General features: G+C 53.1%; 1 protein-coding gene across 10 annotated transcripts in view; it reads right to left on the bottom strand.

The window, feature by feature from the left end:
• SYT7 (synaptotagmin 7) overlaps positions 1 to 13,524 on the bottom strand; it is a 64,079-nt gene that overhangs the window by 5,947 nt on the left and 44,608 nt on the right. For all 10 annotated transcript variants that reach the window (XM_060176299.1, XM_060176300.1, XM_060176298.1 and 7 more), the window contains 4 exons: positions 9,549 to 9,819; positions 4,003 to 4,172; positions 2,866 to 2,980; positions 2,249 to 2,448 (listed from right to left, as the gene is read on the bottom strand). In XM_060176299.1, coding sequence (XP_060032282.1) covers positions 2,249 to 2,448; positions 2,866 to 2,980; positions 4,003 to 4,172; positions 9,549 to 9,819 — 756 coding nt within the window. The remainder of the gene's footprint in view (positions 1 to 2,248; positions 2,449 to 2,865; positions 2,981 to 4,002; positions 4,173 to 9,548; positions 9,820 to 13,524) is intronic.

A 13,524-nucleotide genomic window follows, 5' to 3' on the forward strand; every position in this document is an offset into this window, starting at 1 on the left:
ACGTCACCCCCCACCACCCATACCCGCTGTTTGCTCCTGTCATCTGTCTTCACTTCCTGCCCTGCTCCTGGGCAGACCTCCATGTTTGGATGGACACACATGCCTTCAGTAAAAATGTTTCAGGAATGATGTTTGTTATAGTAGTTGCTAACATATAGACTCCAAGTCTTGTGCTGAGAATCACACTTGGGTCATCTTATTCAACCTTCCCAGCATACTGTGAGGTGAGGAGAGCTCTATTTTCACTTCAGAAGAAGAAAGGATCAGAAAGGTTACAGCTGTTAAGAGGGGCCGGTACCTCAACCCAGGTGCTCTCACTCCCAAGCTCTTGTGCTTAACATGAAATTATAAACACAGGAGGAGACATTTCATTGTGGAAAGAGGGAAGGACTTGTACCACAGGATCACAACCTGAAGAAACCTCAAGGTCGGGGCTGGATGTTGGTGGCACTTGGTTGGGTGCACATGTGACAGTGTGCTAGGACCCTGGTTCAAGCCCCTGGTCCCTCCTGCAGGGAGAGAGCTTTGCTAGTGGTAAAGCAATGTTGCAGGTGACTTTTTTTTCTCCCTATCACCCCTTCCTTCTCAATTTCTGGCTGTCTCTACCCAATAAATAAAGATTATAGAAAATATGTGAAAACAGTTTGATTATTCCCTGAAGAGTAAGCAAAAGACAAAACAAAACAAACAAACAAACAACAAAAACAAAAAAGAAATCTCAAGGTTTGGCATTGATCTTAGAGGAAGATGAAGCCTGTGGGGGAGGCTCGGGAGGGAGGGTGCCAGCCTTGTATGTGTGAGGCCATTAGATCCTGTGAGAGCCACAAAGACGTAACTTCATGGATAGTGGAATAGTTCTCTGTCCCCTTTCTCTCTCTTCATAGACTATTTTATTTGATAGAGACACAAATTGAGAGAGGGGGGGGGAAGGGTGAGAAAGAGAGACATCTACAGCACTGCTTCACCATTCATGAAATACCCCCTACCCCCACCCCACAGGAGGGAACCAGGGGCTTGAGCCTGGGTCCTTATGCATAGTAACATTTGTGCACCACCACCTGGCACTTCCCTCTCATTTTAAATAAATAACATAATGGAATTTGGGCTCAGGAGACGTATCCAAAGTAACACAGATGTCAGCAGTAGATGGGATCCAAAGCCAGGTCTTTGCAAGTCTGTCTGTCTGCACGTCTTCACTCTGCCCCTCTCCTCAGTTCATCCTCTGTGAGGGGACCCCATGGCTCCAAGGTCCTCACCTCATCTGGGTTCTTGTCCAGACAGACCCCCCCCTTTTTGGGGGGAGTCAAGGGAAGTTTTTCTTTCTTTTTCCTCTCTGTCCTAAGCCCAACCACCTACAGAAGGACTGGGGGTGGGTTCCTGTCCACTGCCCTCAAGTTCAGAGGAAGAAACAGAGGAAAAGGCACTGACCACTCTCTCTGCTGTCCAGCCCACTAGGTCTTCTCTACTCTTACTGCTGCTTCTGCTTCTTTTAGCATTTATTAGGGGTGGGGTATTCTTGAATAAGATAGTTTTTGCATCAGGGCTACAGTTATGTATCGCCCCCAAATGCTTCTTCTTCTCCTTTAATATTATTTATTTTGGACAGAGACAGAGAGAAATTGAGAGGGGAGGGAGAGATACATAGATAGAGATACAAAGACACCTGTAGCACTGCTTCACTGTTCATGAAGCTATTTCTCTGCAGGTGGGGACTGGAGTCCTGAATTTGGATCATTGTGTACTGTAATGTGTGCACTCAGTTGGGTGCACCACTGCCCAGCCCCCAAAATGCTTCTTTAAAAAGCATCTGAAGGAGTCGGGCGCTAGCGCAGCGGGTTAAGCGCAGGTGGTGCAAAGCACAAGGATCTGCGTAAGGATCCGGGTTCGAGCCGCTGGCTCCCCACCTGTAGGAGAGTCGCTTCACAAGCAATGAAGCAGGTCTGCAGGTGTCTATCTTTCTCGCCCCTGCTCTGTCTTCCCCTCCTCTCTCCATTTCTCTCTGTCCTATCCAACAATGATGACATGAACAACAACAATAATAACTACAACAATAAAACAACAAGGGCAGCAAAAGAGAATAAATAAATAAATATTTTTAAAAATTTGAGAGACAGGGAGAGAGAGAGGGAGAGAGATGGAGAAGGCAAAGCGTGGCTCCAGCTAATGTGGTGTCAAGCATCAGAGCTGCAGGTGTGCGCTCTGCCCACGGAACCCCCCCATTAAGGACAGACCCACAGCGCACGCGCACCTTGCCGATGACGTCATTGCGGCTGAGCTTGTCCTTGTCCATGACGGTGATGATGATGGTGGTCTCCCGCAGCTTCTCCGTGGGGATGTCGAAGGCAAAGGACTCGTTGAAGATGGGGTTCAGATTCCTCTTCATCGTCACCGTCTTCTTCTTCTCCACCCGCTTGTCCTTATACATCAGCCACACCTTCACGTAGGGGTCTGTGGGGGGGGAGGGGAGCATCAGGAAAGGGCCTTGGGGTCCCCCTCCCTCTCCAGGTGTGGAGGCTGGGGCAGGTGTCTGCTTCCCCCAGAAGGTGAAGAGACATAAGAACGGGGAAGAGGGACATGGCTGGGGGGGGGGGGGCTGGACCCTTTGGCCAGGCAGGGGGGCTCCTATCTCACAGGCGAATAGCATCAGAGCCGGGGCTAGAACCCGTCTCTCCCCAGAAATGTCCTCATATTGGCAAGGACAGAGCCCATGGGGAGATTGACCCTGAGCCTGCTGCAAAGGGGACCCCTCAAGACTTCAGGCTAGAAGAGTGGGGTCCAGAGGTGGGGGACAGGGTTTAGGGAGTATCCCAGTCCCCCCACCCCCACCCCAGTGTCCCCAGACTGCCCCTGCCCCGCCCTCGTCACCTGATGTGCCCCCGATGTCCATGGCTTTGAGGTTCCGGGCTTTGATGATGTTGACGATGATGGAGTTGGCAGAGGGGTTGTAGCAAAGAGACAAGAGCAGCTCCCCTCGGCTACCCTGGGGGACAGAGGCGGGGCTGAGGCAGGTGGGGGTGGTCTATTTCCCTCAGGGGGGCCTGAGAGGTGACAAGGGGACAGCCCTGACCTGGCTGCATCCCCACCCAGTCCATCACATCTGCCCCATGGGTGTCCCCTCATCTGGCAGGTCTGCATTCTGCACCCTCCTCTATACACACACAGGGTCCCCCAGCTTTGTAAGCAGAACTCCAGGTTCCTTCCTTCCTTCCTTTCTTTCTTTCTTTCCTTTTCTTTCCTTTTTCCCCTTCTTCTGTTCTCTCTCTCATTTTAATCTTTTTTTTTTTTAATTTTTTAAATTGCCACCAGGGTTAATGGTGGGGCTTGGTTCTGGCACTACAAATCCTGGCAGCCTCCCTTCCTTCCTTTCTTTCTTTTGCCACTACTTTGATAGGACAGAGAGACACTGAGAGAATGGGGGAGATAGACCCCTGCAGACCTGCTTCATTGCTCATGAAGTGTCCCCCTGGAAGTGGAGAGCAGGGAATCAAACCTAGGTCCTGGAGCATGGTAACATGGAAGCTTAACTGGGTATACCACTGCCTGGCCCCCCCATTCTCCTTTTCTTTTTAATTTGATAGGGAGAGTAACTGAGAGGGAAAGTAGAGACAGAGTGGGTGGTAGGGAAGATAGCATAATGGTTATACAAAAGACTTTCATGCCTGAGGCTCCCAAGTCCCAAGTTCAATCTCTAATACCACCATAAGCCAGAGCTGAGCAGTGCTCTAGTTTAAAAAAAAAAATCTAGAGAGAGAGTGGGGAGACAGAGAGAGAGAGATACAGAGACACCTGAAGCACTGCTTCACTGCACTCAGCTGGATGTGCCACCACCTGCCCCCTGGGCGCCAGGTCTGGTCATAGCTCAAGCAGATCTCCCCATGTGCCCAGTGCCAGCCCAAGAGGCTGCTGAGAATCCCACTCCCCTGAGATGCTGCACCCCTCTTTCCCTGCCCTGCAGCCTCCCCTTCCCCTACCCAGGGCCCTGAGGTTGAGGGAACCCCTTACACTCCCATCGCTGCATGGCTTCAAATCCTTCCAGAAGGTCTGCATCTGGGTCAGGTCCACCTTGTTGAGGGGGATGGACACCTCCCCAATGGGGTCATTGCGACTGAAGCGGTCGTAGTCCAGGACCTGGAGGTAGAGGACCCTCTGCACCACCTTCTCGTAGGGGAAACCTGGGGAGCAGACAGCACAGGTGAGAGTGGGCCGGTGGAGGAACCCCCAGGGCTGGCGAAGCCTGGCCAGCCACCTCATGGAGCAGTGCAGGTTACTTGTTGGAGACGCCCTGATTTCTTGATGCCTACTGCTTGATGTTGGAGATCCCTGAATCGTAATGCCTGTTGCTTACTGCCGCAAGCTCATCTCCTGCTGTACTGGTTCCTCAGTTACTGAAAAGCTGTGTATAGAACAAAAGGGACAGTGACCACCTGCAGTCACTCTCATGTCCCCCCTCTGGCTATAACTCCTGTTCTGTGCTGGGCAGCTGGTGGGTGACGTAAGTTTACAAACAGTTGGGTCAACATGCTCCCCCCACCCCCAGGTAAAAAGGCCTAAAGCTGCCTATGATGACAACACTGCAGCCCTTCACAGACCATGGGATGCATGATGTGGACATACTGTGTACCTATTACATGGCCAGAGGGCTACATGAGTCGTCTCTGGTGGTCTAGCCTTTTTTTTTTTTTTTTTGCCTCCAGGTTCATCACTGGGGCTCAGTGCTAGCACTATGAATTCACCCCTGGTGGCCATTTTATCCACATTACTATTTAAAAAAATATTTATTAATTTCCTTTTTGTTGCCCTTGTTGAATCCACAGTATTTTACAAGACAGAGAGAAATTGAGAGAGGAGGGGGAGATCGAGAGGGAGAGAGAAAGATAGACACCTGCAGACTTGCTTCACCTCTTGTGAAGCGACCCCCCTGCAGGTGGGGAGCAGGGGTTGGAATCTGGATCCCTGCACTGGCCCTTGCGCTTTGCACTATGTGCACTTAACTGGGTCCTCCACTACCTGCCCCCCTGCCTCTCCCCCCCATGGTCTAGCCTTAACTTTCATAATTTGTGTACCTCTACAGAAGTGTCTTTAATATTCCTGTTCCATGCCCTGATGTAACGCAGATTCTAGTCAATAAACAGCATGTGGGAATTCAGATGAGGGCTGCCTTTGGTACAGGCCCATGGTGGGGTGTAGCCAGTGTTAGATCCTTTGGACTCCTCATTCACCAACCGAAGATGTTTTGAGGCAATCACGTCAATCCTGGAGTGCACTGGAACCCAGGATCTTAGCAGCCGCATCTCTGCCACAGGGAATACCCGCACACAGACCCTGAAGTACCACTACGAACTGTCAACTGTTACAGCTTCACCTGCCTCCCTAGACTGTGCAGGTGGGGACTAGGGACTTGAAGCCGGGCCCTTGTGCACGGTAACTCGAGCTTAACTGAGTGCACCATTGCCCAGCCACCTTCTCCTTTTCTTTGTAATTTGATAGGCCAGAGATAAACTGAGAGGGAAAGTAGAGGTAGAGTGGGTGGCAGGGAAGATAGCATAATGTAATGTGTGCACTCTACCAGGTGCACCACTGTCGTGCCCTACCAGGTATTTGAACCAGAGCACTGCTCAGCTCTGGCTTATGGAGGTGCTGGGGATTAAAACTGGAACCTTGGAGCATGCAGCATGAGAGACTTATGCAGAATCATGATGCTGTCTGTCTACTTTTTTTTTTTTTTTAACTGAACATTAAGACAGACAAGTACTCTGGGGTGGGTGGGTGGGGAGAATACAGGTCCCTGAAGGATGATAGAGGATCTAGTGGGGGTTGTATTGTTATATGGGAAACTGGGGATTGTTATGCATGTACAAACTATTATATTTACTGTTGAATGTAAAACATTAATTCCCCAATAAAGAAATAATAATTAAAAAAAAAAAAACAGACAAGTAGAGAAAGCCTGCAGGCAGGCGTGAGCTGAGAATCATACCCACAAAGCTACACTTGATTTGTCTTAGGTGCTTTTGCTCAGTGCTGGGGAATTGAACCCAGTGCCTCATGTGTGGAAGGCAGGAGCTCTGCTACTGAGTCCCTGCCCCCCCCCCCCAGTCCAGCACTAGGTACACGTCACAAATGAGGAAAATGAGGCAAAGTTGGAGCCAGTTACTTGCCGCACTGAAACCTCATCACTCGGAAGAGCAGAATGGGAACTGTTCACTCACTCACTGGTCACCTGCCTGCTTCAAGGTCTGGCAGCATCTCTGGGAGACTCTGTCACCTCCCACCACCCTCACACTGGTCCCAGCAAGTGGCCACACAGCTGCCAGGAAGCTGGGTGATTGTGGGAGGAGTCAAAGGCCCAGGCAGGGAGGCAGGGCCTGGAGTTCCCTCCAGAGAGAGCGTCAATCTGTCCTTCTGTCTTTTCTCAACAGAGCCTCGCCGTCCCCTCCACAGCCACCTCTTGCCTGGACAGTCACCAGTTTCTGGACTGCCTCCTGCTACTCCCTCCTCCCCCCTCCCTCCTAAGGGCAAGTTTTCTCCTCTGTCCATTCTCACCACTGCAGCCTTGAATTTTCAAAAATAGAAACATAGCTTGAGGGTTCCTGCAGAAAGAGCCTTTCAAGGGCTCCGATGCACTTAGAATAAAAGCCAGCAGCCAGCCTGGCCCACTGGCCCCTCTCTGCCAGAGCTGTGGCCACGCTTCACTCAATGACTGGCCCTCTCTCTCTTTCCCTCCCTTCAGTTCTTTCTCACTCTTGAGCTGAAATGGAGATTTAGCTGTCTCTCTCCAAGGCCAAGGACTCCTAGGGTGTGTCTAACACTCTTTCTGGTGTCCAGTAGGCACCTGAGAACTAGCTGAAGGCAGGGGATAAAAAGTCATAAAAGTTGGTGGCTTGGCCTGATGGAGCCATAGGGGGGCGGGGTAGGGTGGGGTGGGGTGGCGGGAGTTTGGATGGCCTGGAAAAGACAGGCTACAGGGCCTGGGGGCTCCCTGAGCCTTTGCACATTAGGACGCTTAGTTGCCTGGGGGTGCAGGGAAGACTTTGGCGAGAGAGGGGGGACTCAGGTGGTAAGACCCTACACCAGGAGTGAAAAGGAAGAAGAGACCTAACACCAAATTCAAGGAGAAGAGAGAAAGAGGTGTTGGGGGAGGGGGGTTCTATCATCTTTGCCCAGACTTAGATACAGTGGAGCAAACATGGGGGGGTCACAGAACCCTACAGCCCCCCCCCTTTGCCACAAGGGTTATTGCTGGGGCTCAGTGCCGGCACTGTAAATCCACTGCTCCTGGCAGCCATTTCCTCCATTTTTATTGGGCAGGACAGAGAAATTGAGAGAGGAGGGGGAGATAGAGAGGAGCAGAGTAAGACAGACACCCAAAGACCTGCTTCACCGCTTGTGAAGCCACCCCCCTGCGGGTGGGAGCCAGGAGCTCGAACCAGGATCATTGCGTTGGTCTTAACCCGGTGCGCCACCGCCTGACCCGCCCCCACCCCCCTCTTCAAGGAGGCTAGGTCTCATGCATCTTGTAGTTCCCCTGCACTTTGACCCCTGACCTCTAGCCAGGCGAGGATGACTGTTCTGAAAACATCAGCAGTTCCAAGGATCTCCTGCACCTGAGTCAGTTCTCTCCAACCCCAGAAGAGCTCTTATTCATTACTCATGGCTGTCCACCACATAGCCTGGAAGAGCTCCTATTTCAACAGCAGAACCCATGCCAAATGGCCCCTCATCTGAGAGTTGTTCGCCAGCACCAGCCAGAGGCACTGAGTCTGGCTCCCTGCAATGCCTGCCATGCCCTCTGTAGCTCGGTTTTCCCCACACCAGTGTCCCCTGTGGGACGGAAGGGGGGGGGTCTTCAGGGCCAGCAGAGAGCCAGGTCGATCTCCCGGAGCACAGTGAATGCCAGGGAAACATCTGTAGAAGGACCTGCCCAGGCCCCACACACACACCTGCAGCTGAGCCTGGGGAGAAGACCCCAAAACTCACAAGCACCCCTAGCTCACCCTCAACGTTTACTTAGTGGGCAAGTGAAGGGAAGGGGGGGATCACATGGCTGGGCCACCAGATGGGAAAGAGCCCCCAGGGTGCATGTAAAAGGTTCTGGAAAGTTGGGGGCTGGGTGGTAGCGCAGAGGGTTAAGTGCGCATAGTGCAAAGTGCAAGGACTGGCTTAAGGATCCCGGCTCCCGGCTCCCCACCTGCGGGGGTGGGGTGGGGTGGGTGGGTGTCACTTCACAGGTGGTGAAGCAGGTCAGCAGGTGTCTATCTTTCTCTTCCCACTTCTGTCTTCCTCTCCTCTCTCAATTACTCTCTGTCCTATGCAACAACAGTGATAACAACAATAACAATAACAGCAGCAACAACAATGGGAACAATGGCCTCCATCCAGGAACAGTGGATTCCTTGTGCAGATACCAAGCCTGTGAAGTCACAGGGATTGTTTCTTTCTGCCTGAAGGGATTCTGGCCGCTCTGAGTCAGTCCCCTGGGGCATAAACTGCTTCCTGATCATACACCTGCTTCCTAGAGACCTTGAACCCTCAGATAACCAACCCTCTTATCTCGGGGAGGCCCTTCAGGGGCAGGGAGAGGACACTGGTTCAGTGCTTCCATGTCCCTGAGCATCTGGGGTGGGGGAGGCCTGAGGATGGGGGACAGGTGGATTGTGTTTTTCTAGCGGGTCTATTTTGTTTGAATTGCCACCAGGGTTATCACTGCGGTTTGGTGCCAGCACTATGAATCCACTGCTCCTGGATGCCATTTTTTTCCTTTCTGATTTGATATAGGACAGAGAGAAATTGACAGAGGAGGGGGAGACAGAGAGGGAGTGAGGAAGACACAGACCTGCTTCACTACTTGTGAAGCTTCTCCCCTGCAGGTGGGGAGTGGGGTTCAAACTCAGGTACTTCTGCTTGGTAACGTGTGCCTGCGCTCAACTAGGTGCACCACCACTGGCCCCATCGAGCGGGTCTGATTCCTTCAGAAAGCACCTCTTGTGTTGCACATGTGTTTACAGCTCCTTAATCAGTCCCAGCAACCCCCCCATGATTATATATATATATATATATTTTTAATTTTTATATTTTATTTATTTTTGAATACAGAGAAATTGAGAGGGAAGGAGATAGAGAGGAAGAGAGAAAGAACTTGCAGCCCTGCTCACCACTCATGAAGCTCCCCCCCTGCAGGTGGAGACTGGGGGCTTGAACCAGGCTCCTTACACTTTGAAACACATGAGCCCTACCAGGTGCGCCACCACCACCGCCCTCCTCCTCCATTATTATCTTGACTTCACAGAGGAGGATGCATAGATTAGAGAGATTCAGGAACTTCCCTTGGGTCACCCAGCTCCAAAGAGGCTGGACTAGAAGTCAACCTCAGGTGGCCTGGGTGCTGGGGATGGGGGAGGGTGGGGCTCCACCCAGGAGCCCCGTGTTCAGGTTGAACCCCCAGATGGAGACCCCGCTTCCCTCCTTGCCTTTGACCTGACCTCTCCCATGCCTGGGCACACATGTGGGGGTGCGTGTGACCCCAGGTACCCGTGGGGGTCCGGGCTCACCTTCAAAGAGGAAGGTCTCATTCCAGTGGGGGTTCAAGTTCTTGCGCTTCACCTTGGTCTCCAGCTTGTGCTTCTTGTCAGGCAGCAGGTAGATCTTGACGAAGGGGTCGCTGGTGCCGCTGAAGTCCTTGGCCGGCAGCTCCTGTGCCTTCATGATCTTCACCGTCAGCGTGGACTCCTGGAAGTTGTAGCCGACGCTGAACTGGATCCGGCCCAGGTTCTCTCGGCTGCAGCCCTCGTGGGCCTCGTCCTCCTCGGAGCCTGGGGAGAGCTGGGGTGGGGAACGTGCCACAGGTTGGAAGGAGGAGGCCCAGAGCTGATAGTCACCCTTCCCTCCCTGCAGCCCTCCCTCTGGTGGCCCATCGAGGGTGCTCAGGCCCAGGATAAGCATCCCCACCAAGGTCAGCCATGGAGGAAGGAACAGACATAGCCTGGAAGATGCTGGGACACCCCCTCAGTCTCCTGAACCCCAAAACAGGTGCACCCCATCACCCAGCCTCTCTGTAGTCCTAGGTCTGACCCTCCAACCTCTGCTGTAGCCCAGGACTCCTGGCCATAGATGGGGAGCCCCTGTTCCCCAGTTTTCTCCTCCATACTCCCCACCTCTCCTTGACATAACCTTACAGGGCAGTGAGGGGTGGGGGAGAGCCCATGTGCAATCCACTAACAGTCACCCCCAGCCCAGGCTCCAAAGTCAGTGAGAGAGATTGCCAGCGACTCAAAAGTCTATGGAGAACTTTCTATGGAAAGTGGGGCTTCTATGGACTCTTTCTCTGCAGCTCAGTGGATGATGCTGTTTTTTAAGTGAGGCAATAGTCCCGACCTGGGGAACCTGGGACATTGAATGCCTAGGCCTGGGGAATCCTGATTTTCTGGGCTCAGGCCTGAAAAGGGCTTAAAAAGTACCTCCTGTGATGGTACAGCATGAGGGAGGGAGCCCACTTGGATAGGGGGAGCTGCTCTGTCCTCAGTGGGACCCCCCCAGCCTGGCACGAAGCAGGATGGAATGGTATATAGGGGAGGCAGGTTCTCCCAGCCAGGGGTACTCAGCTGGACCTGCTCATTGAAGATACCGACTATGTGGGTCCCACCCCTGCCCAGCAGGTCCACGGGGCATAGGCACCCCAGTCTCTAAAAGCTCCCCAGGGGGCTGGAGGAACAGCAAGAGAGAAGATGTGGGAGCCACATTTTAACTATAGACAGAGTTTTCTTTCTTTCTTTTCTTTCTTTTAAAATTTTTTTTAAGTGTACAAATTTTTAAAAATATTTATTTATTTATTTATTCCCTTTTGTTGCCTTTGTTGTTTTATTGTTGTAGTTATCATTGTTGTTGTCATCGTTGTTGGATAGGACAGAGAGAAATGGAGAGAGGAGGGGAAGACAGAGAGAGGGGAGAGAGAAAGACAGACACCTGCAGACCTGCTTCACCGCTTGTGAAGCGACTCCCCTGCAGGTGAGGAACCGGGATCCTTAGGCCGGTCCTCATGCTTTGCGCCACCTGCGCTTAACCCGCTGCGCTACCACCCGACTCCCTCTTTTTAAATTTTTATTGCCGCCAGTATTATTGCTGGAGATTCATTCTGGCACTACAAACCCAACACTCCTGGCGGCCATTTCTCCCTCCCCCCTTTCTATTTTATTGAATGGGAGAGAGAAATGGAGAGAGGAGGGGAAGACAGAGAGGAGGAGAGAAAGATAGACGCCTGCAGACCTGCTTCACCGCCTGTGAAGCATCCTGCCCCCCTCAGGCGAGGAGCCGGGGGCTTGAACCTAGGTTCTTGCACATGGCATCATGTGTACTCAACCAGGTGACCACTACTAGGCCTCCCTTTTCTTTCTTTTTCTTTTCTTTTTCTATTTTAGGTTGAGACACAGAGGCAGAGAGAGAGAGAGAGAGAAAAAACGACCCAGACCTTCTGCGTGAGCAGTGGGTACCTACCGTGGCAGGAGACACTCACATCACCTTCTTACCGAATCCTGACCACAGCAGTTGGTTATGGCCACTCTCTGGCTGGAGAGACTGGCTCAGAGAGGTTATGTCACACATCCAAGGTTGCACAGCACACAGGCCTTCTCTGACTTGAAAGCCTGTGCTCTCTCCACCACCCAGGGCACTTCCCAGATATCCTGAGAGACGTCCAGACCACAGAAGTGACAGCCCCCACCAGTGACCTGGACGGCCCTGTGCTTCCCCCTCGTTAACTCTGTGTGACATCAGGTGACTCGGCAGGCATTCCTGGGCTCCAGTTGGGTTTTGGGGCACAGAGAGGTTAGAGCATGTAACTCAAATGACCTGTGACTGAATGGCTTGTAGATCTCAAACCTAGGGCCAAGCTCAGACCCTGACACCATTCCAGCTGGCCTTGTTCAGACTCAAATCAAGTCTGGGGCTTCACTGACCACAACCCCAGTCCTGCTTGCCTATACTGTTCTTATTTACAACAGAAAGTGTATGTGGGGGGGTTCCCCTCCAGGACCTGGCTGACTCCAGGCAAGCCCCTCCAAGCTCCATCCCAGCCCCCCAAGATGGGGCTCCCCTACCTACAGTGTCTCTTCAGGACAGCCCTTCTGTGAACCCTCCCCATTACCCTTGAATGACTGTGGTGAAGCAAAGGGGACTAGGGGGCCTCTCTTGAGGGTCTCCTGAGCTGGGCTGGCTGGATAGCTGGGTCCATGTTCCTCCTAAGAATCTGCTTTGTGGCCTGGCATCTCCTACATGTATCACCACGTGGGGTCCCAGGTCCATAGGCCCTGCCCATTCCTCCAGAGTGGGGGTGCAGTGCCAGTGGCCCCCACCCCACTTGAGGGATCCCTAGTTACTAGATGGACTGGGGTGGAGCAGACACCAAGCTGTGGCTCCTTACTAGGGGGGATCATGGTGGTGTGGGGCACTGTCTTCTAGACCACAACCCTGAAGCTTAATTAATCAGCTGCGGAGCTGTTTCCATGGCAACTTGGGGGGGCTACAAAGCCCCAGGAGGTGCCTTCTGAACCCCTGCTCTGACTTCAGAGGGCATGGAGCCAGGCCAGGGCTGGGAAAGCAGGAGTCTCTCGGGGTGCGGCCCATACTCTCTGAGCCTCCTCCCCTGGGCCCCCGACACCTGGCTTCTGACCCCCAACTTCTGGCTGTGCCTCTCTGGGCTGGCGGGGGCTGGCAGGCTGGCAAAGGACAGTCCCTTCTGGGAACCTGGCTGCTGGAAACCAGTGAAGAGGCGTCACAGGGAGACACAGGGGCAGCGGGCAGCAGAGGGCTGTCACGCAGGGGCCTGAGGGTGGGGGTTGCAGAAGGGGTGTGGTGGGGAGGGGAAGTCTGGACTGGGAACATCTGGTGCTCTAATCTGCATGCAAGAGAAATGCAGACTCCTAGGCCCAGGATTCTGCATTGGGAAAACTCCCTGGTGAGCTTTGAGACATGCTGGAAGAGGGTGGTGCAGGTGGGTGTGAAAGTGGCTCGAACTCCAAATGGCAGTTGGGGGGGTGTTGGGAGCCTCAGGAATGGGTGGGGGGATTCAGGGCCCCAGAGCAGTAGGTCAGGGGATGCTGAGTTGGGTGTCAGAGCTGGAAAGCCCAGCCAGCGCCTTCCCTCTCTCTTAAGTGTGGAGGGAACACCCTAAATCTGTCCCTACACTTGACAGCACAGTGGACCCCAGTTTCCCAGCCCATGTCCTCCAGGGACTCCTGAGCGGCCAAACTCTCCACCCACTTGGACTAATGGCTGTGACTCAGTGTTACCACCAGGGAGCGCCACCTGAAGTCACAGATGCCACTTTGGTGAATGACACCCCCAAACCACAGCATGGCGATGGCCTTGTGAAGATCAGCACCAGCAGCTTCCTGTTCTCCAGTTCTCTGTGGACCCCAACAGTCATTCTGCCACCCCCCTCAGTGACGAGGGTGGGGCCCTTAGCAGGGAGTTTGGCCTCAACCCTCCAATCAAGGGGGTGCTACAGTGAAAGAGGGGGTGCCTCTGGCCCAG

This window comes from Erinaceus europaeus, chromosome 17 (assembly GCF_950295315.1).
Source record: "Erinaceus europaeus chromosome 17, mEriEur2.1, whole genome shotgun sequence".
Classification (NCBI taxonomy): Eukaryota; Metazoa; Chordata; class Mammalia; order Eulipotyphla; family Erinaceidae; genus Erinaceus; species Erinaceus europaeus.